This window comes from Pelodiscus sinensis, chromosome 5 (assembly GCF_049634645.1).
Source record: "Pelodiscus sinensis isolate JC-2024 chromosome 5, ASM4963464v1, whole genome shotgun sequence".
NCBI classification, from domain to species: domain Eukaryota; kingdom Metazoa; phylum Chordata; order Testudines; family Trionychidae; genus Pelodiscus; species Pelodiscus sinensis.
This window is the reverse complement of record NC_134715.1, coordinates 11,306,400-11,333,852: the sequence shown is the minus strand read 5'-3', so window position 1 is coordinate 11,333,852 and position 27,453 is coordinate 11,306,400. Positions and strand designations below refer to the sequence as shown.

Sequence of the window (27,453 nt, the reverse complement as noted above, 5' to 3'; positions counted from 1 at the left end):
TCCTCTGTTAAATACCGGTTTTAATTGCACATTGGTTGTCACTCTCCAGTGGATTATACTTAGGTGTAAAAGGAAGGCAAGATTGTATTTTCTCCCCCATCTGAAACTCAACCCAGTGCCGCTGTACCTGCTCTTACCCTGGACTGTTACTGCAAGACATGTTCTCCTTGACAGCTCTTCTCCAGATTTCATTCTGATGGCACAGAGGATCCATATGCATGCAGCCAGGATCCAGTGGGGCTTGGTGATGTGCTTCCTCTGCTACTTCGGCACCTTTGCTGTAGAGTTCAGACACTACAGATTTGAGATCGTTTGCTCCGAGTACCAGGAAAACTTTCTGAGCTTTTCTGAAAGCCCGTCTGAAGCCTCTGAGTATCAAACAGATCAGGTGTAGCCCTGCCGTCATTACATGGCAGGTGGGCTGGCGTGGTCATCAGATTTAACCCATGATCTCATTACACTTTTTTTTTTTTTGACAAGTTCATTTTTCATGTAGTCACAGATGTATTGCCAAAGGGCTTTGATGGGAGCTGTTTTAAGAGCAGAGGAAAAACACAAGGACCTATCTGATCAAATCTGAAAACACCAATGTATTTGTAAAGAAAGGCCGACTGCTAAGTTTGTGCTAAAAGGGTCTCTTTCTCTTCAACCTCTGTCCCATTTCTCTTAGAAATATCCTAATCCTCATAAGGTCACTGTGAGGCAGATTGTACTGTACCCATTATACAGCTGGGGAGGCAACTGCTGCAGGGTGACCGGTCAGTCAGGGTTCGTACTTGGGCGTTGCTGGTTCCTACTCCTGCATTCAGACCACTAGAATGCACCTCTCTCATGTTTTCAACTGGTTTTTATTGTCTTGTTGTTGGACAGAGGAAACTTGAATGTGGAGTGAGGAAGAATTCTCAGCTGGTTTCATGGCAGCTGGACCTGGAACCAGTCAGTGGAAGAAGAGAGCACAAACATACTGGCCCTGTGTAAGGACAGGAATTTCTTTCCATTTGGAAGGCCAGTAAATGTGAGGCCTGGTTTGGGGAAAACTACATAGCTAAGAAGGCAGTGAAACAGACAGGGGTCATCAGCAGATGCCCACTTTGTTGTGGGACTGAGGCAGCCCACCAGCACCAATGCAAAAATACCAGGCACATCCCAGCAGTGTGGATGAAACTTGTCTGCATCTCCATGTGGAATGGGCTGAACAGCTGTGACCCATGTGAACAAACAGCACTAGGTTAAAATGTGAGTATTTCTTCTGCCCGGTGGGGACCAAGAGAGTTTGGGTTTTTTTAAGTGCTTCCATAAGATAGTGTATAGTATTTAGAAAGCTGCTTTTCTCACTGACAAGGAAAACCTCGAGTGAAGACTCTGACTCATGCATGATCGGAACATCATAAATTCAGGCAGATGTTACTGGAGGTAGGTTTATTTTACTGCTTATGCACTAAAGGGGAAATGCACCGTTTGCAGAGGCCTTGGCCTTAGCTTACCTACCTAGCCCATGTGCCCAATTCAGCAACAGACTCCATTTGGTTGGACCCGCATGTGCAAAAGTATCAGGGCCATAGGGCTTAAGTGTGACTTAAATGATAGACAGGCCCCTCTACATGGGGCTGAACTCACCTTGAAAGTTTGGGGTAGTAAATAAATAGCTGCAGGTGGAGATGGGTAAACCAAAGCCCCAACAGGACTCAGAGGCGCTTTCATTTCATTCCTAAGGGGGGGGAAGGCGCTCAATTACCAATGATCTTGGTTCAGTGGCCAAAACTAAGATTTTTTCATCATGTAACATAAATACAGCTCAAATTGGAACAGGTTGAAAAATTGAGGTTTCTTTTGAGTAAGGATGTAAAGGCGTAGTTGATCGACTACTCGCTCATTCCAACCCCTGCATTTTTAAAGGGACGATGGCAGGAGAGGACGCTGGCTGAATTCCTGGTCCCAGGTCTCGGCACCCCCCTCCCTTCTTTGGGACAGTTTCTATATTTGTTGTCCTTGTATAATTCCACAGTAGCTCCACTGAATGAAGGGTTTATATCTGGCTGCAGAATTTAGCCCTTCAGTAATGATCTTAGAATAAGAAAAAATTAGCAGGACACTCAGGGAAGGGAATGTCTGCAGGGGATGTTAATCATTAAAATGAAATAATAGGTGGTAAAGCCACCATTAGGGGAAGACTGAAAGTAATATAAAGGCAAGCCAGGTATCTTTTCCTTTTCTTCATTGCTAGAGGAAGGTGAGACTGGCAGGAATGCACATACATGGAGAATCTCACACATGGGAATACTGAGCAGAGTAGTAAATTTCTGTTTAAAATGTGTTTACTGTAAATAGTCCACTGTGACATTTTTTTAAAATCAAATAATGCTTTTGTTTTATCATTTTATATTTTGAAATTTTATCAAAGTAAAAATTAAGTCTGTGAATTTTTTCCACTGACTATATGCAATCCAAGTTGAATTTCAGGCTTTTGGTGATATGCTGTACATTTCTTAAAGTATTTCTTATGGCACATATCAGTACAACTGAACAATTACTGGTATACACTCAAACATGACCACTAAATAAACTTTTTATGGAGTGAGTTTTATTCCCTTCCCCCCCATACACAATTTATGAAAACAAATGGAACAAGATGTGAGCAAATACTCACTTTGCATCAGGATACAATGATACACATCAGTTTTGTGTCCAGTCAGTCATGCAGGTATGGCTATAGCAATAACTGTTGTGAATTTGGTGCATTTCTGCAGTGGACTTTGTTTAGGGAGAGAATGATTCTTAACTAAGTTGAAGTCCCCATCTGTGTTCAGAGTAACTGGGCCTCCCTTGGGGCTGGACAGCTACTTCCCTAGTGTTTGGCCATTCTAGTTTAAAAGGGATAGACAGTCAAGCTGCATTTTATCTTTTGCAAAGATCATCTCTGTGTTACTAGCACCACTGAGATGCCTCAGAATTTTACACAAGTATTTGGGCATTTATGATGTTGATTTAATCTTGGCATTCCAGTTAGGGTCCAGTCCTGCTAACCGATTTACTAGGGCAGGCTGGTGCAGAGCATGTGGAAATCCTCCCACTGGGACATAATGCCCCTGCTTGCCCACCCGAATGCAGGCTCAGGAGCCACGTTTGGGCAGTGAAACTAGACGAGCCTGTTGCATGCCTACCAAAATGAGGCACGGTACTGCCACCCTCCCCATTCAAAAATCCTCCTCATTTGTAAGAGATTTTAAAATAGGCCGGGGTTGGATTAGAAAGAGCTTCATAGTCTGTGCACAAATGCTTCCTGGAGCCATGCATAAGAAATGCTGGTGAAATGCACCTTTTCCTCCCCATGTGCCCCAAAAGGATCTTCACTCTCCCTCCCTCCCCTAGCTTCTCTTGGCTTCCATGGCTATAGCAACTATACCAGCGGGGGCTATGTCAAAACCCCTCCCTTCTTACCCATACAGCTTCCCCCGGGGCTCTGGGCAGAGGAATGCCTCTCATGGGGAAGGAAGGCTGTTGTCTACTTGCACACGAGTGTCTGAGGACTCCAGGAAGTGATCCCAATCTAGTACGCTCTGGGGAAAAGCACGTCCAGTCCATCTCCAGCTATTTAACCTATTCATTCTGCTTTGGCTCTATGGCTCCACCCCCCCGCTTCTTCTCCTGCAGAGCAATAGAGTGAGCAACTTTTTCCTGTACTTCTCTGGTGGCAGAACATAGACCCTTTTCCCTTCCTTGTAAGGGGCATGGCCCAACAGAAACAAATGCCCCCTCCACTGGAAAGACTCTAAATCACCACTGCCATGGTATTAGAATTTTCACACTCTCCCCTGTAGGGGGCAGCCAAATACACAGGATAGGTGGAGACATGGGTTCCGGTGGCAGTAAGACTTTGCTAATCTCATTACAAGGCTCCTGTAATTCATAATGTTCACTGTGCCAAACTTCCCTTCTTAGTAATGTAAGAATGTGTCAGTGTAAGGTAATCTCGTGAATCTCGATTCAGACAGGTAGGAGTACATGGACAGAAAGTAAGAATTTCTGGGTCCTTTAAGCCTGTATTTCTGTACTTTCCTCCTATGTTGCTTAAGTAAAGCTGTAAGACTTAAAAATGCTTCTGACAGTCAGCTAAAAAAATTAAGCAGTCACACTGTGCCAGTAAAACATGCAGACGGCAGGACAAAATAAAACACATGCACAAGTATGTGATAGCACACGCAGCAATCTTTTCTGCACAAGCAGGAGACGCTGGGTTTTGTACATTTTATGGATAATGCTTGCTCTTCCTTAAGTTAAAGGATTCCCCACAGACCATTCTTCACAGTTGTAGACACTCCCATTCTGATTGGGCAGCACTTTACACCCACAGGTGCAAGTGACCCTACAGCAAGTGCATGATGGTGGTGAATTAGGTCTTTAAGCTCTGTGTTGCACCTGTGATTGACTGCTGTTAACAACAGGTAGCCTATTTGCTGTGCCTGTTTTCCTACCAGGTAGAGAATTCCCACTGAACATAACGAGAGTAACAAATTCCTCTCCAAGAGCAAGCTTGCAAGGCCTGCGGGAAAGATTAGGAAGTGACAGCCCTGAAGGAAAGAGAGAGCAGGTTACAGGGAAGAAAACCCTTCTACCCGGTGCTGGAGGCTGGGTACTGGTGGGATAATGCAAATCCTGGAATTTTAGGCATAAGATAATTGTACTTTTATTTACCAACATAGGGTATCATGTAAAAATTGCTAACAGTGCTGCTGTTACATGTTTTGTAATAGTTCATTATGACTGATACCAAATTCAGCAGGAAGTGCCAAAGCAATGAACTATCTTTATATGTCTTTTCATAGCTGATCATGAGTCAGTGAAACCTTTTCTTGGCTGCTTAAGAAAAAAAATCAGGGATTATTGCTAAGAATGCAATGTCTCAGACCTAAATGGAAATCTGACTTTAGGATGCAGCAGGTCCTGGAGTGAATAGCCCAATATCACAAGTGGGTTTATATTTAACTTGGCCTGCTGAGGACTCTGGCAGATTTAAGCTGTAGCATCCAAGCTTAATCATTCACATTTACCTTTGGCTATCCCAAACTTACGTACCCGAACCTCTGATGAAATAAATGTGCCTTAATTTAACTTCTAACATGAGAGGTATAGGCCTTAGAAGAAGGGAGAAGTTCATATTTCCTTGTAAAGTCAGAAGTGTGAGGTAGGGGGAGTGTGAGAAATACTTAGTTCACAAAATACTTTGTTCTTAAAAGTGACAAATGTTGTCACATTTTACATTACCCAGTGGTAATAGCAGAACAGTCATCCTAGAGTAATAAATTCCCTGATAAGAAAACTAAACAAAGACAGGCTTCATTAATGCTGCTCCTCACACCACTCAGAACTAACTGACTTTGATAGACCTCAGTTTCATTGCATTAAAAATCCCCTCCACCATACTTAGATCAATGTCTGCTTAAGGTCATGGATCCAGTATATATTCTTTAAAATGCTTATTACCAATACAATTAGCGAAGATTACACAAAGACAATTCCAGTAGGTGTAGTTTGGTTTTCTGTGCATGTGCACCAGTTCTCCTAAGTGAAGGACGGCAGAAACAGTTCACTGAAAGACGTGATGAGACTGTAATACGACTTCTCATCATCTGTTAGCCCTGCATTGCCTGGCCTCACTACCACAGCCACGTGCATATCAGCTTCTTCTGCAGCACTTGCCTCTGTGGAAAAGATCGAAGTTTAGGCAACACGAAGGCCAATACAACCCCTCTGCTACCCCAATTGGGAGGCATCTTAGAATGCTCGAGGTGACTGGAGTTTGAGACTCAAACAGTGTCTCCATATAGCAGTGCAATAGTACTGAAGTGTAGATCTGACAAGGGCATAAGTCATCAAATCCAGCCCCCTGTGCTGAGGCAAGGCCAAATAAATCTAGACCACCTCAGAGAGGTTTGGGGATCCCACAACTTCCCTTAGAAGGCTGGTCCAGAGCTTACCAATCCTTAAAGTTTTTCCAAATATCCCACCTAAACCTCCCTTGCTGCAGATTAAGCCTGTTACTTTTCATCCTTTGCTGCAGTGTGGGGAAGAGCAGGAAAGCCAGACCGCCTACCTCGGGTGACATCCGTCAGGAAAAGAATGTTGTTAGTTGAATACCCGAGGCTTGTTGCAATCCTCCTGTAACTCTCACTCTCAACTTTGTGTCCTATTTTGGTATCGAAGTGGCCATCAAAGAGCTGAAAGAATGAAGAGAATATGGCTTTTGTAGGAGGATACTAATTCTAGAAGCCAGAGAATGAATGTACAGGACCCTAATTGGTAATCCTTCTCCCTATCAAAGCAGCACACGAGGGAATTTACACGAGGGACAGCCAGAGACGACGTGTCCTTTTCAATGATACAACAAACAGGAAGAGCTTCCGGAGGAGAGGGCCCCCATTAACTATGTAGTTTTCTCAGCATCTTTCCTTAAAGCTGGCAAAAGAAATCCATTTATAAGCTATGTTGATGTGGAGATAGGCTTTGAACAGTGCCTAAGGACTGCCTTGCAGTGAAGGGAGTCGATTTATGCAGGCTTTTCTGGAGAGGTAGCTAAATTAGGGAGGATTCTCTTTCTTTTTCAGAGGGGGCAGGTGAAAGTGAGATCGTTGTTTTCTTCTTCTTTGGGTGATGTCCCCGTGGGTGCTCCACTGCTGGTGATGGGTCATGCCGGAGCCACGGATCGGAGTCTTGCAAAGCAGTTTTCAGTTGAGCTGAGCATGTGCAAAAGGCGTCTCATGGAGTTCATGTCTTAGGGCCATGCCTCATGCATATGGCCCAACCCCCCCTTCAGTTCCTCACTAACTGCCCTCAGACATGGACAGAGCTTGGACCCACCTCACGGCGTATTTACCGTCACAGAGTAGTTTAGTAGTGTTTTCCTCGTATGTATAGTTCTTGTTCTTTCATAGCTAGAGTTACTTAAATTTTTTTTGTGTCAGAGGAGCGCAACATGACTCTGGTTGCTCAGGAGGCTGAGAGAGTCCCCTCTATTGCCTGGTTCTCCCTTCCTGCATTTCTTGCTTTTTTTCCCCCCCTCCCCTCCACACTTCCCAGTTAAAGAAGAAATAAAATGTGTCGAAAGGAACCGCTGATGACACTGCTGGACTCACTGGGCTTTAAAAAGCAACAATTATTCTGGCAATGGATGAAGGGCACGGGTTCACAGCCCTCAACCTACAGGATGTGTACTTTCACATCACTATACACCCGTCACACAGGCGCTATCTTCGTTTTACAGTAGGCACAGACCATTACCGGTAAAAGGTCCTGCCCTTTGGTCTGTCTTCCGCCCCCAAGTTTTTTCAAAGGTCCTAGTGGTAGTGACCGCGTATTTCCGACTGCAGGATGCTGTGATCTTTCCATACCTCGACGACTACCTCATAAAAGGCCAGTTTCATGAGACTGGTGCTATGGTGCTAAGGACCAGACATCTATTCAGGCCTTCTCATCAATGAACAAAAATAAATCCTAGAACTCATCCAGGACAGAGCTCATTGGAGCTCACCTTGACTCGGTGTCACCTCAGGCTTATTTACCTCACCATCATTTCACCGCTTTCCAGGATCTCATAACCATACTCTCCATGAGCCCTTCTACTATGGTACTTACCTGCCTGCAGTTGATGGGACAGATGGCGGCAACTACCTACATTGTTCAACACATCTGCCTCCACTTTTGCTCCCTACAGGGCTGGCTAGTGTCTGCCTACATTCCATCTCCCCACCCATTGCACAGGCAGGTCACTATACCCGCAGATGTTCATGTCTTCCTGCGATGGTGGACATCCCCTGACAATCTTTTCATGGGGGCCCCCTTTCACCAACCGCAACCTTTGGTGCAGATTACAAGTGACACTTCCTTACTGGGTTGGGGCGCCCATCTGCAGAATCACTGACTATATCACAGCAATGTTTTACATAGACAGGGGGCTGCATGCTCTCGTTCCTTATGTGTGGTGGCTATCCGTTTGTGGAGCTGGTGCATCTGCAACCAGGTAAGCATCAGGTGTGAACAGCACCATTGCAGACTCTCTGAGCTGCAGTTTTTCCAACTGACCACGGCTGTGAGCTTCATCCTGGGGTCCTGACCCCGACTCCCTCGTGATGGTGGTGTCCGTCCATAGACCTGTTTACATCACACCTCAACGCCAAATGCCCCTGGTTTTGTTCCCGAGGTCCGGGCAAGGGATCTCTGGGAGATGTTTTCCTAATTCAATGGAATGCTCCACTACTTTATGCATTTCCACTGATCCCTCTTATCCCCAGTGTCATCTTGATAGCTCCTTCCTGGTCCAGGCAGACTTGGTTCCCATATCCGCATTGAATATCCATCCAACCCCTGTATTCGCTTCCACGATCTTCAGTCGCAGAATCTTGGGACACTGTTACACCCACAGCCTCATACCCTTCACCTCAGTGAATGGCTCCTATCTAGTTCCAAGATTTGGAGGTCCACTGGTGAAGGACGTTCTCCACAGCAGGCGACTTTCCAGAAGTGCGAGTTACCTGCATAAATGGAGGTGTTTTTCTTCATGGTGTCGTCAAGCACAGGTTGACCCTTGCACTTCCCCACTTCATAACATCCTTGACTATCTAGGAGCTCAAGGGGGCAGAGTTGGCCTATTCATCCGTAATCGTTCATTTGTCAGAGTGATAACAGCTTTTCATGATCTGACTGACGGACTCTGTGTTTGCAGAAGACTCCTGATGGGTCTCCAAAACCTTCACCCTCTCCTTAGGGCCCCACCACCTGGGATTTAAATCTCATCTTAGGTTGTTTGATGAGGCTCCCCCGCCCCCTTTAAACCTATAGCAACTGTCCCACTTCCCTTCCTCTTCATGAAAGTCTTGTTTCTGGTTGCCATCAACTCTGTAAGGAGAGTCAGAGAGATTGGAGCTCTCATGGTGGATTGTCCCTACACAGTCTTCACAAAGGACAAAGTCACTTTATGCCCTCACCCTGCTTTCCTACCAAAGATCTGCACCTTGTTCCACATCAACAAACCCACTATGTTACCTACCTTCTGCCCGAAGCCTCATGCATCCCCCCCCCATGACACAGTGCTCCACACATTAGATATCCAACGTGCGCTTGCCTTTTTCATAGCTAGGGCATGAGGCCTCAGTGCCTGTGTGTCAATCACGGAACACTCAAGTGACCAACATTGGAGCACCCACGGGCACTCACCTTGTGGAGTAACAACTGTTCTTTAAGATGTGTCCCTGTGGGTGCTCCACGACCCTTCCTCCTCCCCTCAACTCAGAATCTTGGCTACTTGGGTGTAGATGAAGAACTGAAGGGGTGGTTGGGCTGCGTGCACGAGGCGCTAAGGCATGAACGCCATGAGGCACCTTTCACACATGTGCAGCCCAACTGAAAACTACTTTGCAAGGCTCAGATCTGCAGCTTCGGGATGACCCATCACCAAACATGGAGTACCCCCGGGGACACACATCTCCAAGAACAGTCGTTACTGCACGAGGTAACTCCCTTTTGTTGACACTCGCACCGGAAGGGCTCTTGCTGATATCAGCGCACAAAATCAACTGAAAAAGCAAATACAGGGAAGGAGTCTCCAAAATTGTGGCTGACTTGAAAGTTTAACAACTGCATTTCGTGCCACATTCTCTTTGCCCATCATGCAGGTCTTATTTCTCTGTAACTTATGACGGCATCAAAGAACATTAACAGCTAGCATACTGCCAGCAGGAGGCCATGTATCCTCACCCCAGCTATGCATCCCCATTCTGCAGATGGGGAATCTGTATAGAAGGCCATATATATATGTATCTCTTATCTACCTCTAGAATATCACCTTCTGTCGAGTATCCAAACAGAAGCTTCTGGGCCTCCACGCTCCCTGAAGAATATATATAGACTTTCATTCCTGCTTCCTTCCACTTCTTAATAGCTGGAACCACGTCCTCAAAGACTCTGCAGTGAAAGATAATTGCCGTATTAACAACTTGCAGGCAGCTGCATGAGACGAACATAATATTGCCCCATGCACACTGCTTTGTCTCTATTACTAGATGGATTTTTTTGGGTGGTTTTTAAAAGCTGCTCAGCACTTCTCCACTGCAGAAATTATTTTCGTTTTAAATAATATACTCTTCATTCTAACTGAGCAATCTGATCAAGTAGCTACCAACATCTGTTTCAGACATTTGGCTGTGGTTTCGCCAGTTGATCAAATGCTAAAGGAAAGGGATGTTCTGTATCCACCCTCCTGACTTTTTGGAGGGATTAAGGAAGTTGTAGACTTCTCATATTCTGAGGCCTGACTCTCCCCATAAAATAGTTTTCATTCCTATTCTAGTAGTAATTAGTAGGAGCAACATCCTCTCATTCCATCCATTAAAGAGCAGTACAGCCCTGCATGAATACAACCTTTGTATCTGTACCTGCATCACAAAAAAGCGGTGGGATATCTGCAGATTTGCTGGGCTCAAAATATCCTCTTAATTTCCTGGTTCTGAACATGTGCATTATGCAAGAAGGGGAGGGGGAGCTGTGTGGAACTGAAATGAGAATTCAGCCTTAAGATCTATTTATGCAGCTCCTATGAAATGTCCAGTGTTAAAAAACAATTAAGGGGAAAAATGCTTCTTTAAGAAGAGCAGAGCAGATCAGATGAACTCCATTTATGGGAACTTGTTTTACAGTAATAATCATAGACCAATTTCATCGCTGGCATAACTCCACTGAAGACAAAAAGTTGTACCGGGGATGAAATGAAAGAAGATTTGATAGTTAACCACCAGCCCCCCACCCAAAAAACTCCAGCTTTGTGGAGGGTTGAAAAATGCCACAATGGTGTTTCCGTCATCACAGCTACACCAACTGATGGCCACAGGAGAGCAGGGCCCCTGTGACAGAGCAGTGACACAGTATAACCCCTACCCTTTGTGCTGCTTTTGTAAGACATTTGCTCGTATACCAAGGGCAATACACAGCAGAGCACCAAGCTTTGTTTTATAATCAGTTCCACAAGTCTGCTGACTGAAGGTGCTTTGTATCCATTTAGTAAAAGAAAATGGAGAAATCGGTAAAGGTTTTGTCAACGGGGGTAACTTAGGAGTTGGTTTTCAGCCTTGAGCAATTGGATTTTTAGGTTGCTAAAAGAATAATGAGTTTTTAATATTGACAGCAAAAATCACTAATGATGCTGCTACAACTTACACAATAGCTGCTGTCTCCACTGCTTTACACTTTTGGGTCCCTTTGCGCTAAGTGCTGTACAAACACAGAACAAAAAGACGATTCCAGACCCTGCCCCAGAAAGTCTGCAATAGGAGGACAATACCACTGGGAGATACCTTTTGCTCCCTTAATCAGTTTGTTGTCACAGACTCTGCAGGTCAGCATTAAGGAAAGGTCTCAGCACTGCAGTTGCCCAGTATCTGTAGAGTTTTTGTCTGTAGGCATAGCAACAGAAAAGAGTGTGAAGGAGGATAAAGAGGTGGCTTTGCAGATGTGGATGAGGAGCTCATTCTGTGCAAAAGGTGGCAAGTGAGAGAGCATGAAGGTGCTTGTTGGAGAAACTTAATGTGGGTGAACGTAACTGGAATTACTGGAAGAGTGAGGCCAACATCTTGATAGCATATGGGAGATAACCGACAGGGCAGGGACGGGCCAGGAAGGCCATTCAAAATGAAGATGAGCAGTTTTCATTTGATCGGATGAAGGAGGATCGCCAAGGGAGGGACACAGCAAAGATTTAGTGGAAGCAACGAGCAAGGAAGGTGGTAATTTCGCAGACATTTTTTGAATGGTTTTATACCTGTGCCCTGGGAGACTGGCAAGTCAGAATGGCAGCATTTTACATCTACATTGCACAGGTGTGAACAATGCCCAGAATGCAAAACCGTGCAATATCAAGCCAGGCATTGGAGCTGGGTATCTAAAGAAATGGGAGACTGAGCTGATAAAAGCATATGCTTTCCTTCCAAATGTTTACAGTCGTGTAACTCCCTCTTCATCTCCATTCCTTTGCGACAATATGCTTACTATGCCACGTCACATGGCTTTATACAAAATGTTTGCTTTTTTATAGAAGGCATTTAAGTACAGCAACTTCAACTTTGATACCAGTTAACCAAAAACATTTAAACAGACCAGATTTGTGGAAAGGAACTAGCTACTTTCATGCTTTTATATGACAAGTTTAATTCCTGTGTCTCAAACTGATGTGCTAGGTATGGTTAGAGGAAGAGGGTGAGTTCCCAGAAATTTCCTCAAACCCCTATTTGCCAGGAAGAGACAAAGCTCAAATTTTTAAGATTCAGGCAATACGTCATCTTTCGTATGGCTACTTGAAAAACAACATTAAAGGTTGATGTCCAGGTTTGTCATCCACTCTATTAGCGTCTGGTGCCATGGAATGAATCAAGCTGTACCTCTAGAAAGGACTCTTAGAGGGCAGCAGCTCACTAGATGTTTCATAGTTTGGGTGCTTTCTCCAGATTTGTGTATCCACCTGTCTGTTTTCCATTTATGAATCAGTAATTGCATCACCTATATGAGTTTCTGACACGGTTTGCTGTGACCTGTATCTTATCTGGCATGGTGAAGCCAGACAGTTGGTCTGTAGGAGCTGTGATCAGGGCTTGTTTCTCTACCCATTCTGCTTTCCCACAATCTCCATATCTTGTCACTGGGTGATTGGCTTGGGGGCAGAGAAGCGTGTGGTCTCCTCTCCCTGACAGGGGCACATGGCACCTAGAGGGAACGGCCAGCTGTTCAAAATGGCTCGTAATGATTGTCCTGGAGGCAGAGAGCACTTCTCCTCTCCCCTCCTCTCGCCCCCAGGCATGCGGCACCAAGAGGGAACTGCCCCTTCGGCTCAAGGCCCTACCACTTCCAGGGGGCCAGAACCAGGCCGCGACTACTACCAAAGGGGCAAAAATTATTGTCCATCACTTCCATAGAGCCTGAGAGCTAGTGTTTGCCATCTTGCCTTGCAGTCAGTTTACTAGCAGCAGCAAAGAGCTCAAACATGCAAGCACATCCCTGCTGAACATACTGATCCTTTTATACAGGTGGGGAAAAAACACACATGCTCCCTGGCCCCTCAAGTTGTCCCTTCACTCACTGGGATGACTAATATAAATGAAACTGAACCAAGGGTCTTACAATTTTCCAGAGTCATTTTAGACTATTGCTCTCTAGATCCCACAAAAAAAAAAAAAAAAAATCACTAGGACAACTTTTGCACTGTGCATTCAAGGTGGATGGTGAACTTTGTTCCATGATAGTGCTCAGGCTCAAATCAGCATTGTAATCCGTGTTTGTTGTTCAGCTAAGTAGTAATGGGATTACGTTTTTATATAGCCTTAGCTACAACCACCAGCCATTCAGCCCCTATGTAACTACTTGCTTCTAATGTATGTCCAAGAAAATTTTTAAAAAATCTACTTCAAGGAAACTTTCAGGAACAGGAGTTACTTACTCTCCCTTCATGCGTCCAGTTGTATAGGCTGCCCTCCATATGTGACCCTGCAGCTGTTTCAGTGCTGTGGTCTTTCTGTCATGGGACATCTGCCAGTGTACATTGTCTACTACAGCCTGGATGACCTGTTCCACTTCATCTTCTCCATTTCCAGTTTCTAAAGGAATAGGTACAATGCCATCCAAACTGGAATCCTCTTCAGCCTTGAAAAGATGAACAAAAAAATTGACCCAAGATTGCTAGTGATAAAGGCACCAATTTAGAAAACCAGGTGAACGTAAATCCATCCCTATGTAGGACGTGAAGTCAATACATGAAGTCAATGGGGCTTAGACAGGTGCTTAAGAGCTTTCCTGAATAGGAAATTTTACTGTAAGTGGGGTCTAGAAGCATGTTCTTTAATTGTAAATAGCACTAGCTTAATTTGAACACTAGTTACCTTTCTATGTAAGGCTGGCCATAAGTACAGTTCAAGCACTTAAATTTATCTTATATGCTTCATTTTTTTAAATAAATAAATGATGATTCAATAAATTAATGTCCAAAAACACTTTGGGCAGTCAACATCTTGGTTTTACATTTAAATATGGAGCCTTTTTTCCCCATCTAAAAGACAAATTTCAACATACATTTAAAAGAGCTACAATAGAATCACAGAACTGGAAGGAACCTCGAGAGGTCATCAAGTCCAGTCCCCGGCACTCCATTTAGGACCAAGCACCCTGTAGATCTTCCTTACCAGGAGTCTATCCAACCTGCTCTTAAAAATCTCCAGCAATAAAGATTCCACAACCTCCCTAGGCAAGTTATTCCAGTGTTTAACCACCCTGATAGTTAGGAAGTTTTTCCTAATGTCCAACCTAAACCTCCCTTGCTGCAGTTTAAGCCCATTGCTTCTTGTCCTGTCATCAGAGACCAAGGAGAACAATTTTTCTCCCTCCTCCTCATAACATTTTTGGTACTTGAAAGCTGTTATTTCCCCTCTGTTTTCTCTGTTCCAGACTAAATAAACCCAATGGCTTCTCCTAAATTAACCAGCTATGCCATGTCAGATTTCCTGAATCTATAAAAACATGTGTCTTCAAAAAACAACAATATTACCCATTTGAACAGCATATTAAATGCTTTCAACGCGGCTTTAATTCTAAATATGAGTATTACCACAATGATTTATAAACTTCTCTAAGATTAATTGAATAATACAGGGTGTCCCCACTGCAGGCTGTCCTCGCTATAAGTCCAAGTCCCAGTTTTTTGGAACGTACAGCAAAACAACTTAAAGCAGGGAATTTTTTTCCCGCAGCTGACTTCCATTTAAGCAAATCAAGGGGAGTGCTTCACACGACAGAGCGGGGAATGGGACGACTTATAACGCATTCATTCCTACAAAAGTCAACGAATTAGTGTGGAAGGCTGTATACTGGGGCAGTTTATAGTGGGGATGCCCTGTAAGTTGCCCCAGTATACATCCGTTCCACTCTAAAGTCGTTGACGTTTCTAGGAACTAGTGCGTTATAAAAGTCATCCCATTCCTCGCTCTGTGTCATGCAAAACACTCCCCAAAATTTGCTTAAATGAAAGTCAGCCACAGGAAAAAAATTCCCCGCTTTAAGTTGTTTCGCTGTAAGTCCAAGTTTTTTGGACCATATCTTTGACGTATAGCAAGGACGGCCTGCATAAAGTGTAGTAATAAGAGGGCCTGACAATGGAGCCCTGGTGTGAGGCCTTTGGCTTCACAACAGTCAATGCTTTGCTAACCTAAAGCAAAGCTAAGCTGTGAGCAAAAGGCAAATCCTGCTCATGGAAACTTGGCAAAGACAGGGCTACTGATATTACAGAAACACACATACCTAGGCTGTACTGGGCACAGGCCATGCATGTAAACATTCCAGGAGGATGGTAACAACATCTTGCTGCAGAAACAGCTTGGTACCAGTACACTCCCCATAGATAACAGGGACATACCAACCCAGGTTCAGTACAGGGTCGGGATGACAGCATGATGGATAGGGATGTTTTAATTGAACCACCATAAACAAGGTAATGGGAGGTATATAGGTACATTGGGGATGTCAACCAAATACATATAAGCGTGGCACCTTGATACGTAAGAAGTGATGTATAACTTCATAGAACCATAGAGCTGGAAGAGACCTTAGAAGGCCATCAAGTCCAGCCCCCTGCCCAAGGAAGGACAAATCCCAATTAAATCAACCCAGCCAGGGCTTTGTCAAGCTGGGACTCAAACACCTCTAGGGATGGAGACTCCACTACTTCCCTAGGTAACCCATTCCAGTGCTTCACCACCCTCCTAGTGAAATAGTTTTTCCCTAATATCCAACCTGGACCTCTCCCACCGCAACTCGAGACCATTGCTCCCTGTTCTGCCATCTGTCACTACTGTGAACAGCCTTTCTCCAGCCTCTTTGGAACCTCCCTTCAGGAAGTTGAAGGCTGCTATCAAATCCCCCCTCACTCTTCTCTTCTGCAGACTAAATAGACCCAACTCCCTCAGCCTCTCCTCATAGGTCATATGCTCCAGCCCCCTGATCATTTTGGTCGCCCTCCGCTGGACCCTCTCCAATGTGTCCACATCCTTCCTGTAATTGGGGGCACAGAACTGGACACAATACTCCAGATGTGGCCTCACCAGAGACGAATAAAGGGGAATAATGACATCTCTATATCTGCTAGCAATGCTCCTCTTAATGCAACCTAATATGCCATTAGCCTCGTTGGCTACAAGGACACACTGTTGACTCATATCCAGCTTCTCATCCACTGTAACCCCCAGGTCCTTTTCTGCAGAACTACTACTTAGCCAGTTGGTCCCCAGCCTGTAACAATGCTTGGGATTCTTCCGTCCCAAATGCAGGACTCTACACTTGTCCTTGTTGAACCTAATCAGATTTCTTGTGGCCCAATCCTCCAATTTGTCTAAGTCACTCTGGACTCTATCCCTTCCCTCCAGCAAACTTGCTTAGGGTGCAATCAATCCCCTCATTCAGGTCATTAATAAAGATATTGAACAAAATCGGTCCCAGAACCGAACCTTGGGGCACTCCGCTAGAAACCGACCGCCATCCTGACATCGAGCTGTTGATCACTACCCGCTGGGCCCAACCTTCCAGTCAGCTTTCTATCCATCTTACCGTCCATTTATCCAATCCACATTCCCTTAACTTGCTGGCAAGAATGTTGTAGGAGACCATATCAAAAGCCTTGCGAAAGTCAAGGTATATCACATCCACTGACTTCCACGTCCACAGAGCCAGTTACCTCCTCATAGAAGCTAATCACAAGTGCATAGCCCAGCATCCTTCAGAATAAGTCCTTTAATTTATCTGCTTAGATCTGTGGCTAAACATACAGCTAGGTCTCCCTAAAGAACATTCTCAGCCAGAACAGATTCTCAGCATCCAGCCTGTGATTCAAACTCTGTTGGGCTTCCTGTTCTGCTCAAGTACAGTTAAACTTCAGAGGTGAAGACTGCATCTCCATCAGTGAACAGTTGTGACAAAGAGATCAGCTCCAGGCTTTTGCTCCCAGCCCTTGAATTTAAACATCTGGGAACCTGAGGCAGGTGGTTCTACCAATGGAGGGTTTCATACTGTGCATATGGTAGTACTATCTGAGAACCACTGGCTCTCAGCACTCTCAGCTCTGGATCTTATTGTGTTGGCCTAACCCAGCCAGTGTGACATTTTAAGGAATAGGGATGGAAAATGCATTTTCAGTTTGTTACCATTATCCTGAAAGTGGGGGTTAAGTATGTTTATAGCTGATGATGGTCAGCAGAAATGTACTTTAGGTGAATACATCCATGGAATGTCTGAGGGACAGACACACTCTAAGTTCAAAAGCAAATATGCTCACAAAGGGAAAAAAAAGGGCTCCTCAAAGTCAAGCTATAACTCCTCCTACTACTTCACAAATCTACAGTGTGCTTACTAAAACAGTCGCAGCTCTATGAGTGACCTGTAGTTCTTGACAGTGTCACTGGCAAGACAAACTCTGGTTCCAATCACTCACCTGTTTCCTCAGAAGGCTGACGTCCTGCTGGCACTCCTCTTCTTCCCAGTGTGCACGCAGGTATTCTTTAACATTATGTTTGATGTAAGGAAACAATGTGTCCTGGTAACAAAAACACACAGGACTCCTTTAAACTTGCTCGCTGACACACCGGTAAGTTTCCCCTACAGGGATACTGTACATACGATTTAAAAATTTAGTCTGTTTATGTCCTGTAAACATTACTGAAGAGTTAAAACTCTATGAAATGGATAGAAGTGCTCAGTAACTATTGTTAACGTTACCAAACCAAACATTAACCCTGATGGCATAGCCATAGAGGAACTCACTCAACAGAACCACAAAGTGCTGTGTGGCTCAAGGTGATCCGAGTAAGTGTGTAGAAGTAGGTAGGTCATTGAAAACCAAGTGAAAGCATTATGTACATGGACATTATTTTATTATTAACAATCAATAGACTTTACAAAGAAGTTAGTTTCTGATAGATCAGCTTTCTAATAGTATGTCCTAAAGTTGTAAGAAAAGTGTAAAAAAGCATAATGTTTTTTCCAATCTCTTGCTGATGTTTAGGAAGGTTTCTTCACCATGGGGAAGCTGACTATACAAGGGAATAGAGAATCTAAGGCCTGATCTACACAAAGTTTAAGTTAAACTTAGCACTATTAGGTTGACTTTCTAAACAATGAGTCCACAGCACCAAGCCCATTCTGTCAACTTTAAGGGCCATTAAAGCTAATTTCTATACTCTTACTTGCACAAGGAGTAAGTTGACCGGGCAAGGTTACATTAGTGCAGACAGTGCTTTGAAAGTCGACGTTCTTGGCCTCCCAGAGAGGTTCCACAGTGTCCCAAAGTGATTGCTCTGGCCAGAACTTTCAACTGTACGCTCTCCAGGTGACTAGGAAAAGACCTGGGAAAATCTGAATTTCATTTCCTGTGTGGCCAGCATGGTCAGCAAACCTCAGAGCAGGCAGCACAACAGACCATGAGTTCCCAGGGTTGCAGACAAGCACCAGCATGGAGTGTGCAGGAGATCCTGGACCTCACCGCTGCATGGGGAGAGGAATCTGTTATCACGGAATTATGAAACGGCAAAAGAATCACAGATATCTATACCAAGATCACAACGGGAATGGAGGAGAAAGGATAAGTCAGGGATGCTCAGCAGTGCCGAGTGAAAATAAAGGAGCTGGGGTAGTTGTACTAAAAGACAAAGGAGGAAAACGGATGGTCTGGAGCATCGCAGCAAACATACGGCTTCTACAAGCAATTGCATGTGATCTTTGAGAGGGATCTGACCTTCTCTAGCCAGTCTGTGAATTCCTCCCAAGACACTTAGGCAGCCTTGGGCAGCAGTGTGGAGATCTGGTGGAGAAGGAGATGAATGGAGATGGTGGAGAAGGAGGAGAATGGTCAGCAGTTGAGTGAGGCAACCAATGTCACCAAGAGCCAAGAACAACCTTGGAGACAATCCTCTCCTATAAGGACGTCTCGCAGTCAGGCACTGATCTCGGGGAGGGCACTTCTGGTGAGTTCACGTTTTTTATCTTGCCAAAAGTGGGTTAAGGCAATTGGGTGCAATCTCTGGCAGCCATTGTACCTACTAGGGATGTGAATCTTTAACCGATTAACTAGTAAGCCTCACCCTTAAGAGGTGAGGCTTACCAGTAGACCACTTTATAATAGACAGAACTTTTGTCTAGTCAATTTCCCCTGATGTGTGTGTTTTTCCATGTTTTTCAATGGGAAGAGAAATATTATAAATCACAAAAAAAATTGCCTAATGAAGGGTATCTGTCATGGCCTCCATGCTTTATGAAAATTAGTGTGTGTGTGTGTGTGTGTGTGTGTGCGCGTGCGCGCGCACACACACACACACACACACACAGAGGACGTCCCCACTATAAATCACCCCCGTATACATCTGTTCCACACTAAAGTAGTTGATGCTTGTAGGAACTAATGTGTTATAAGTCCTCCCATTCCCCACTATAAGTCATGCAAAACACTCCCCCCAATTTACTTAACTGCAAGTCAGCCACGGGAAAAAAATTCCCCATTTTAAGTTGCTTTGCTAAAAGTCCAAGTTTTTTGGAACGTATCTTGGACTTAGAGCAAGGACGACCTGTATATATAATTCAAAGACACTTTAGACAAAATACCTAGTGCAACATATCAATTTTAAAGTTACAGTCTACTGAATATGTATATCCTATTTTCGTGCATGTATTAGTCTTATGTTTGAAGTTAGAAATATGAGGTGTGGATCAGTTTATAATTCTTAATGTGATAATGAGGGCCATTACTGATGCTGTGGAAACTTAATGGTGATCAAGCCAATGACCTGTGAAAATAGTCTTGTTTGTCTGTAAGCCCAAACTGTGTTTGGTCCTAGAAAGACATATGGCCAGGCTATCTAATGCTGAAACTCATTTCCAAGCTGGTGCTTTTCCACTCAAGGAGAAAAATTTTACCTAGCACACAGAATTCCCACCTTGGCCAAAAGGAATATAAGGGGGCGAGGAGCCAAACTATAGGGGCAGTCGCCAGAAGATCCCACCACTTGCCACCTAAGACAGAACAGGGAAAAGGATCGGACTCAAGCTAGGAGGCTGCTTACCTTGTGAAAGAGATGTTTATATCAACTGTTTATGGTAAGAATGTGAATTTAATAAGTGATAGAAATGTAGCCATGTTAGTCTGGGGTAGCTGAAGCAAAATGCAGGACAATGTAGCACTTTAAAGACTAACAAGATGGTTTATTAGATGATGAGCTTTTTATTAGAGATCTGATCTGAGGAAGTGGGTCTGGCCCACGAAAGCTCATCATCTAATAAACCATCTTGTTAGTCTTTAAAGTGCTACATTGTCCTGAATTTAATAAGTTTCTCAGTATTTTTAGAATTAGCTGGTGTTTTTATTTAACTCAGTAACTTACTTTGAGCTGACTGTTTTCACTTGCAACCACTTCAGTCCTACTTTGTGTACTTAATAAAAAACACTTTTGTTTATTATCCAGCCCAGTGTAAATAATTATTACCTGGAGGGAAGCAACTATTGTGCATCTCTCTCTATCACTGATAAAGAGGGCTGACCTTATGCGCTTTCTCTGTGTAAAAGCTTTACACAAGGGAAGATGGATTTGTTTGGGGTTTTGATCCACTTTGGAAGTTAGTTTTCTGGATGCTCAACTGAATCAGTGTCTGTGTTGTTCTACGGGGGGGCAGTAACTTCAACTCTGTGCCTTGGCTGGAAACGACCAGAACCTCTGGCGCAGCAGGACAGAGTGGTGGGGAGCCCCAGGGGGCAGGAAGGCAAACATCAATGGCTTGATTAGTGTACTGGGGAAAACCCCAAGGGGACTTCTGTGATCTAACCCATGAATATCTGAAGCAACTTATCTCATTTTTAGAAAGTGTCTAGATTTCAAGTTGGTATCCACTTAAATTCAACACGAAAACCAGGATAAAATGTTTCAGTTGTGACAGATGTGTCAAAAATGCAGCTGGCTTGATGTATGTATGCATCCCCCATGACAACATTTAGATTATACAATATCTCAACTATCTTTTTAAAAAAAGGTTTCTAGCCCCCATGATTTGCAAAAAGATTTCCAAATATAAACAGAGATTGACCATTGCAGTGTTGTCTTCATGATTCGGCAGCCTGCATAAAAATCACATAAGTGATCTCCCACGCACTATTCCTTTAATTGGGGTATGATCTCAAGCCCAGTGACAGCATATGAATGCTATCATTGATTATTTAATGACTGATCATTTTAAGGGATCAGAAGCTCTCAAGGGATTGGGAACTAGGGTTAGTTATTGGGAGGAAAGAAGTGAAGACAATATATAAAGAAGGGAGAGAAAAAGAAATCAAAACTATCACACCCTACAATTCAGCGTATATTCCTGTTGAATAGCTGATACTGAATGGGACAAAAGTAGAGTTTGGTTGTTACATAACAAGCAAATTCTGCCCTTGATCGTTATGCAAAGATTAATGAAACTGTGCTGTGGATGGAGAATAATGCATAATCCTAAATTCGTACCATGTCCCATAATTCAACATTTGAAATTGGCCCTGTGCAGAGGATGAGTGACAACCCTACCCTAGGATGTACAAAACCCCTAAACTCCTAGAGCATACTGAAATGCTGAGATCCTTACTAATTGTATTCTAATATGAGAGAAGATTAGAAAACTGTGGCTTAATAGAGTTCAGTGAATTAAGTGATGGAAGTAGAACCAGATTAATTATATCATCTGCTGAAATTAATGCACAAAATGTATCTGTATTTTCTCTAAGGAGATTGAAAGTAAACCACTGGGAAGTCTGTGATGGGACATACCTAAGAAGTAAGCCATTTATATTCTATAATAAAATCCTCTTTATAGAATCCAATTGAGGCCAGAAAAAAAATCTTGCAAATGTTTATAGTGGCCGGCTATGAATTGGAAGTGGAAGGGAATGGAATTCAGTAAGGGTATGTCTACACTTGCACCCTCTTTCGATAGAGGAATGCAAATGAAGACATTCAGAATTACAAATGAAGCCGGGATTTAAATATCCCGTGCTTCATTTGCATAATCGCGTTATGGCGCTATTTCAAAATAACGCCATATTTAAATCCCAGCTTCATTTGCAATTTAGAATGTCTTCTTTGCATCCCTCTATCAAAAGAGGGTTCAAGTGTAGATATACCCCAGGGCTACGTCTACACTGGCAGCTTCTTGCGCAAGAACTCTTTTGCGGAAGAGTTCTTGTGCAAAAACTCTTCCACAAGAGAGCATCTACACTGCCATGTGCTTTTGTGCAAGAGCATCCATGGCAGTGTAGATGCTCTCTTGCGCAAAAAAGCTCTGATGGCCATTTTAACCATAGGGGCTTCTTGCACAAGAAATTCATGTTGCCTGTCTACACTACAGGCAGTCCCCGGGTTATATGGATCCGACTTACCCCATTTGTAAGTAGGGATCCGATGTGAGGCAACCCCGCACTAGCTGCTTCCCCCCAGCAGACCAGGGAGATGCGAAGCTAGCGCCCACCCACCCCACAGCAGACCAGGGAGACGCGGAGCAGCTTTTCTCAGCAGACACCTCAGCTTGAGAATAAAGGACTGAGGGAAGTGAGGTGTGGGAGAATAAAACTGAGCTCTGGAGAAATGTTTGGCTAGAGTTTCCCCTACAATATGTACCAGTTCCGACTTACATACAAATTCAACTTAAGAACAAACCTACAGCCCCTATCTTGTACGTAACCCGAGGACTACCTGTACCCTCTTCTGGAAGAGCTATTGCGCAAGAGGGCTTATTCCTCGTGGGGAGAGGAATAACTCTTCTGGAAGAAGCCCTGTTTTACAACACTGTACTGTAAATTTACTTCTGGAAGAACGCTGGTGCAGTGTAGACAGCCAGCACGTTTTTGCAGAAGAACGGCTGTTCTTGTGCAAGAAGCTGCTAGTGTAGACGTATTGCTTCAGGCCCTCTACAAATTCATATGGACAACCCTGCTTCAGTGATACTGGCTTCACATTTTGAAGGTATTGTTCTGAACTGATAGCATCTGAGGGGTTCTGAACTGATAGCATCTGAGGGTTTGTTTGTCTGAATGAAAGCTGAGTCTTGAGAACTGGAAGTCTGGAGAGCTGGAACTTTTAAACCTGCTCCCTGCCAGCACTGGTTCCTGCCTGCCCTTCCCCTCCTCGGTTCCCTGCATGTGAACATGTAACCGCTAACATTTTCAGCGGTTACATGTTTACACAAATATCTGATAGCTAACATCCCTAATTCAAACCCTCTTACACCACCACTACACATACAGAGAAACAACCAACCAATCGCCACACACCAACATGCTGAGAAATAACATTTATAAATGTTTATCTTGGAACACTCTTGCCCTGGAGTATAGAAAATTAAGCTAGTCCAGCAAAACTGTTCTTGTGCATATGCACTTATACCAGCCAAGAAGGCTTTTTGCCAAAGTAATTACATCTCCAGTAAAAGAGGTTTTGACGCTGTAGTTATGTTGTAAGAAACACCTACACCCATAACCAACATAGCTATATCAGCAAAATTTGTAAGAATAGACCAGACCTAATAAAGACTAGACTGCTTATCTACAATCTCCACAGACAAGATTTAGAAAGTTAATTTCCTTTTAAAGACCCAGTTTTGATCTTGTATACTAACAATCTACCAAAATCAAAATTGCAGAGAAGAAAAACGTTGTATATGGTAACAACAAAGATACCAATACATAAAACTAGATTATCTTAGAAGAGGGGTCTACATGAAAGCCAATGGGTGAAAGGTGGTTGTTGTGTTAGGTAATCTGTCAGCGGATGAGTGGAACTTTTTTGTTTTCTTTAAAAAAAATAGTATTTTATTTAATGACTGGCAGGGAAGGGCCAGTTTCATAAAACAGCAGAGACAAGCACCCCAGGACAAAAACGGAATGACTCGATATTTTGATTGGTTGAACCCAGTATACATGTATATTAAAAATACCTCTCAAAAGTCAAGACTACCGGCCCTTCCCTTGTTGTTTTGCCTTCATGAAATTCATATTGCTGACAAGTTAAGCTTTAAAATTAGAGTTGTGTTGTCAATGATGCGACCAGCAGTGAAAACAAGGGGAAAAAAAATCTCAGCTTGTACATTCAGTAGGGTTATTTCACTTTTAATTCCTTTCTTTCACTGACATCTATGTTCTGAGCACTGGCCTGATAGCATTTGACAGCTCATCATGCATATTAACCTTGAAAGAGAACTGTGATCCAAAGTGACAACATTCTTAATATGATCTATGGTTAATGCTACATCCAAAAATGTCTATAAAAAACTTGATCAGATAAAAGAATGTGTATAAAAACTGTAGGAATTCCATAGTAATCATGCCAAATCACTAAAACATTTTCAATTTGCTATTCTTGTTTGGTGTACTAAGCCACAGTAGGTGTTAGCAAACAAAACTGGGCCTCAGGCATGTACAAATGACCTGTTTTCTTGAATTCCTGATGTGGCAAGCTAGCACTCTAGTAATGATAACCTACTCACGTTTGTCAAGTTGCACTTAGCTGGCAGGGTGCAGATTGGGTGCAAAAGAGTGGCTAGATTTTAAATATCTAATATTACTAAAGTTAAGCTTTAAAATCAGCTTAACTTTAGAAAATATTACTAAAATGTAAGTGTTCTGAGAGAAGTAAGGGATGGATTAGATTTAGTGGTCTCCCTCAATGTTTCCATATTTAAATTTAATTGGGGGAAGCTGTGGCAGGGATATAGCATTGTTTCAGTGCTAAAATCTGTGGAGTCACAATTCAAATGCCCATTTTAGACAAGTGATCATGAACGGGTCAATTGCGATTAACTGGTCCATCCTGGGGACTCTCCCTGTCAATCGTGATCTCCAGTAGTGTAGCAGGGCTGCCACTAAGGCTGACTCCCTGCCTGCCTCAGCCCCAACTTGCTCTCAGATGCATCCAGGGTAGCCCTGTAGCTCCGGGGGAGGAAGAGGGAGAGCAGGGATCTTTGCATGCTGCTCCTAACTGCGAGCACTATCCCTGCAGTTCCCATTGGCTGGGAATGAGGAATTGTGGCCAGTGGGATCTGAGGGGGTAATGCCAGTGTTGGCCCCTTCTGAGAGCAGCATGGGGCCAAGGCAGGAAGCTCTCTTCCCTCCCCCTTAACCTTGTGTACTGCCAAATGGGAGCCCCTGCAATAAGTGCTGCCTGTCAGAAGGCCACACCCCATTCCCCCTCTTATAGCCAGCCAGCACCCACTCATCCACCCCAACACTTGGCCCCCCTCCTGCACGCTTTCCAGAACTGTCTGCTTGCTTTCCAGAACTGTCCATAGGAAGATTCAGGGATGCTGCTCCAGGTGCTGCATTTTGCAGTGCCCCAGGGACAGCTGTCTCAACTGTCCTATGGACAGGTCCCAGGGGGACAGGTCCTGGCATGGGGGTCAAGTTCCCTGCCCCCCCCCATTGGGAGATATGGAGAAGCTTGCTCTGCTTTGCCCAGCTTCCTGTTGCTGAGTGAAGAGGGCACACTAGGTCGGGCAAGGACAGCAGAGCAGGCTGCTGTGCTGTTCTAAACCCTGAGACTGCAGAGGGGGAGGGAGGGAGAAAAAGAGGTCCCTTCCTGCAGGTAACCACTACCTGGACTTGCATGGGGGGGCAGAGAAGGATGTGACCAGGTGGGGCAGGCCTCGGGCAAAGGAATGGCTCTGCAGACAAGTACCTTATCCACTGTAGGAGGAGGAGCCCCCCAGCCTCCCTACAATCTGGGCTCCCTCCCTTATGCTTCCTTCATTTGTTCTAAGGGTGCCAAGCCCATGTAGGGTGGGTATTGAACCCTTAACCTCTGGCTCAAGAGACAGGTTTCTTATCCACTGCACCACTAGAGGAGCCCACAACCACCCTCCCTTCAGGGCCCCTTTTATCCTTCCTGTGTTCAAGGGCGCCAGCTCCATCCCGGGGAAAGCTACTGGTGGCTGCACCCAGGGCGCACTCCCCCGACAGCCACCCCCACAAGCTTGGTGCTGGCTGGACCCGGCCCCCTTGGAACAACGGACGGAGAAGGCGGGTCCTGAAGGCAGGGAGGTTGGGGGGCCCTCCAGTGGCACAGCAGAAAAGGAACCTGCCCTCCGAGGTTGAGAGCCCGAGCCTCGCCCCAGACTCCCCACCCTGCAAGCCCCGCAGCCCAGCCTGGGGAAAGCGAGCGAGAGGCGGCCAGGCAGTGATGGGGAGGGGGATGAAGGGAGTGTGGGGGAGACGGGGCAGGGATGCCCTCACCTCGGGCACGCCAAGGGGGAGGAGCCACCCGGGCGCCGCTCCAGCTGCAGCGGGGAAGGGGAAGGCGAGACCCCCACACACACACACACACGTGGCAAGCAGCCCCCCCACTGCACGCTACCCACCGGCTGGCGCCCAAGCGCTCTCCGCCCGGCTGCAGCCGCCCCGGTGCCCAGCGCTGCCCCGCCGCGAGCGCTCACCTGCACGTAGCTAATGGGCGTGGTGGTGCCTTCGATATCCAGCAGCACCGCAGCCACCTCTGCAGGCACCGGGAGCAGCACCATCGCCGCGCGCCGGGGCAGGCAGCGAGGGGAGCGCGCGCCGCCAGCACAGCCTGGGCACCAGCGGAGGGGGGGGACCAGTGGGGAGCGCACCACGTGGGGGGAAGGGGAGCTGCTCCAGCAATCCAGGCGCTGGCTGGCATCTGATTGGCGGCTGAGAAACGAAGGGTGGAGCTTGGCTTGGCTGCCATAATGCGCCTGCAGGGCGGCTGCGGCGGACGCAAAGGGGGGGGGGGCGAGGGAGAGGCGGGGTTGCGTTGTGAGCTTGCAGTGCGGGACGTTGCCTGAAGTATGTCCTAGGCCTGATCGGCAGCGTGCAATTGCAATTCGGATTGGACACGCTAATGGCTTCGAGAGAGGGACAGTGCGTGGGGTGCATGATACACAGGGTGCAAAGTGCATAGGGTGCGTTGCACAAAGTGCTTGCTGGTGGGTCAAGGACACCTCCTCATGCACGCATATAAACCCCGCTGTACTCCCAATAAGCATAATTAAAGAACTTGTCCTCTCAATCTAAGAGCAAAGAGTCGGCTCTGGCTCAGACCGTGCCTTTGCAGATGCCGAAGGCTGAACTTGACCCGGAATTTGTCCTGCCCTAGGGCGATCCCTCGCTAATGCAGTTCATTCCCCTGTCGGACTTGTGTAAATTGCGGCATGACATGGATTTCTAGGCTGTATGCTCCCAGCTGCAGAGCTATGTGCCGATACAGCGAGGTTGCATATCTGGTGGGAGGTTTGTCCTCCACCTCTCAGGAAGTAGGCTCTGGAAGGCGGGATGGAAGCAGCTGTCTGCAGGAATGGCGTCCTGACTTTGCAGAAGCAGCTGCCTGCCCTCCACAACCGATCTGATACAATCATGAACTC

At 45.1% G+C, this 27,453-nt stretch overlaps 2 protein-coding genes across 12 annotated transcripts in view; one reads left to right on the top strand and one right to left on the bottom strand.

Annotated features, from left to right (window-relative positions):
* TMEM150C (transmembrane protein 150C) overlaps positions 1-2,584 on the top strand; it is an 81,235-nt gene extending 78,651 nt beyond the window's left edge. For all 10 annotated transcript variants that reach the window (XM_075929484.1, XM_075929486.1, XM_075929481.1 and 7 more), the window contains one exon: positions 186-2,584. In XM_075929484.1, the coding sequence (XP_075785599.1) occupies positions 186-394 (209 nt within the window). In that variant the 3' untranslated portion in view covers positions 395-2,584. The remainder of the gene's footprint in view (positions 1-185) is intronic.
* On the bottom strand, positions 2,560-26,691 carry ENOPH1 (enolase-phosphatase 1). 2 transcript variants are annotated; one of them, XM_075929474.1, is made up of 6 exons: positions 26,509-26,689; positions 17,504-17,605; positions 13,472-13,674; positions 9,822-9,954; positions 6,092-6,215; positions 2,560-5,699 (listed from the first exon to the last, which is right to left on the bottom strand). In XM_075929474.1, the coding sequence occupies exons 1-6, from the start codon at positions 26,590-26,592 to the stop codon at positions 5,560-5,562; spliced, it is 786 nt and encodes a 261-aa protein (XP_075785589.1). In that variant the 5' UTR covers positions 26,593-26,689; the 3' UTR covers positions 2,560-5,559. The 2 variants fall into 2 exon arrangements, with proteins under 2 accessions (XP_075785589.1, XP_075785590.1); XM_075929475.1 differs by lacking the exon at positions 6,092-6,215 and having other exon boundaries at positions 9,836-9,954; positions 26,509-26,691.
* Between the last annotated feature and the right edge of the window lie 762 nt (positions 26,692-27,453).

Bases quoted from the DNA above. Each gene is read 5' to 3' on its own strand.
- ENOPH1 (XM_075929474.1), bottom strand. From the start codon at position 26,592: ATGGTGCTGCTCCCGGTGCCTGCAGAGGTGGCTGCGGTGCTGCTGGAT. The intron at 13,675-17,503 runs GTGAGTGATTGG...CATCTTTTCAAG, and splicing joins TCAGCCTTCTGAGGAAACAG to GCTGAAGAGGATTCCAGTTT. The intron at 5,700-6,091 runs GTAGGCGGTCTG...TCTTTTCCACAG, and splicing joins CCTGACGGATGTCACCCGAG to AGGCAAGTGCTGCAGAAGAA.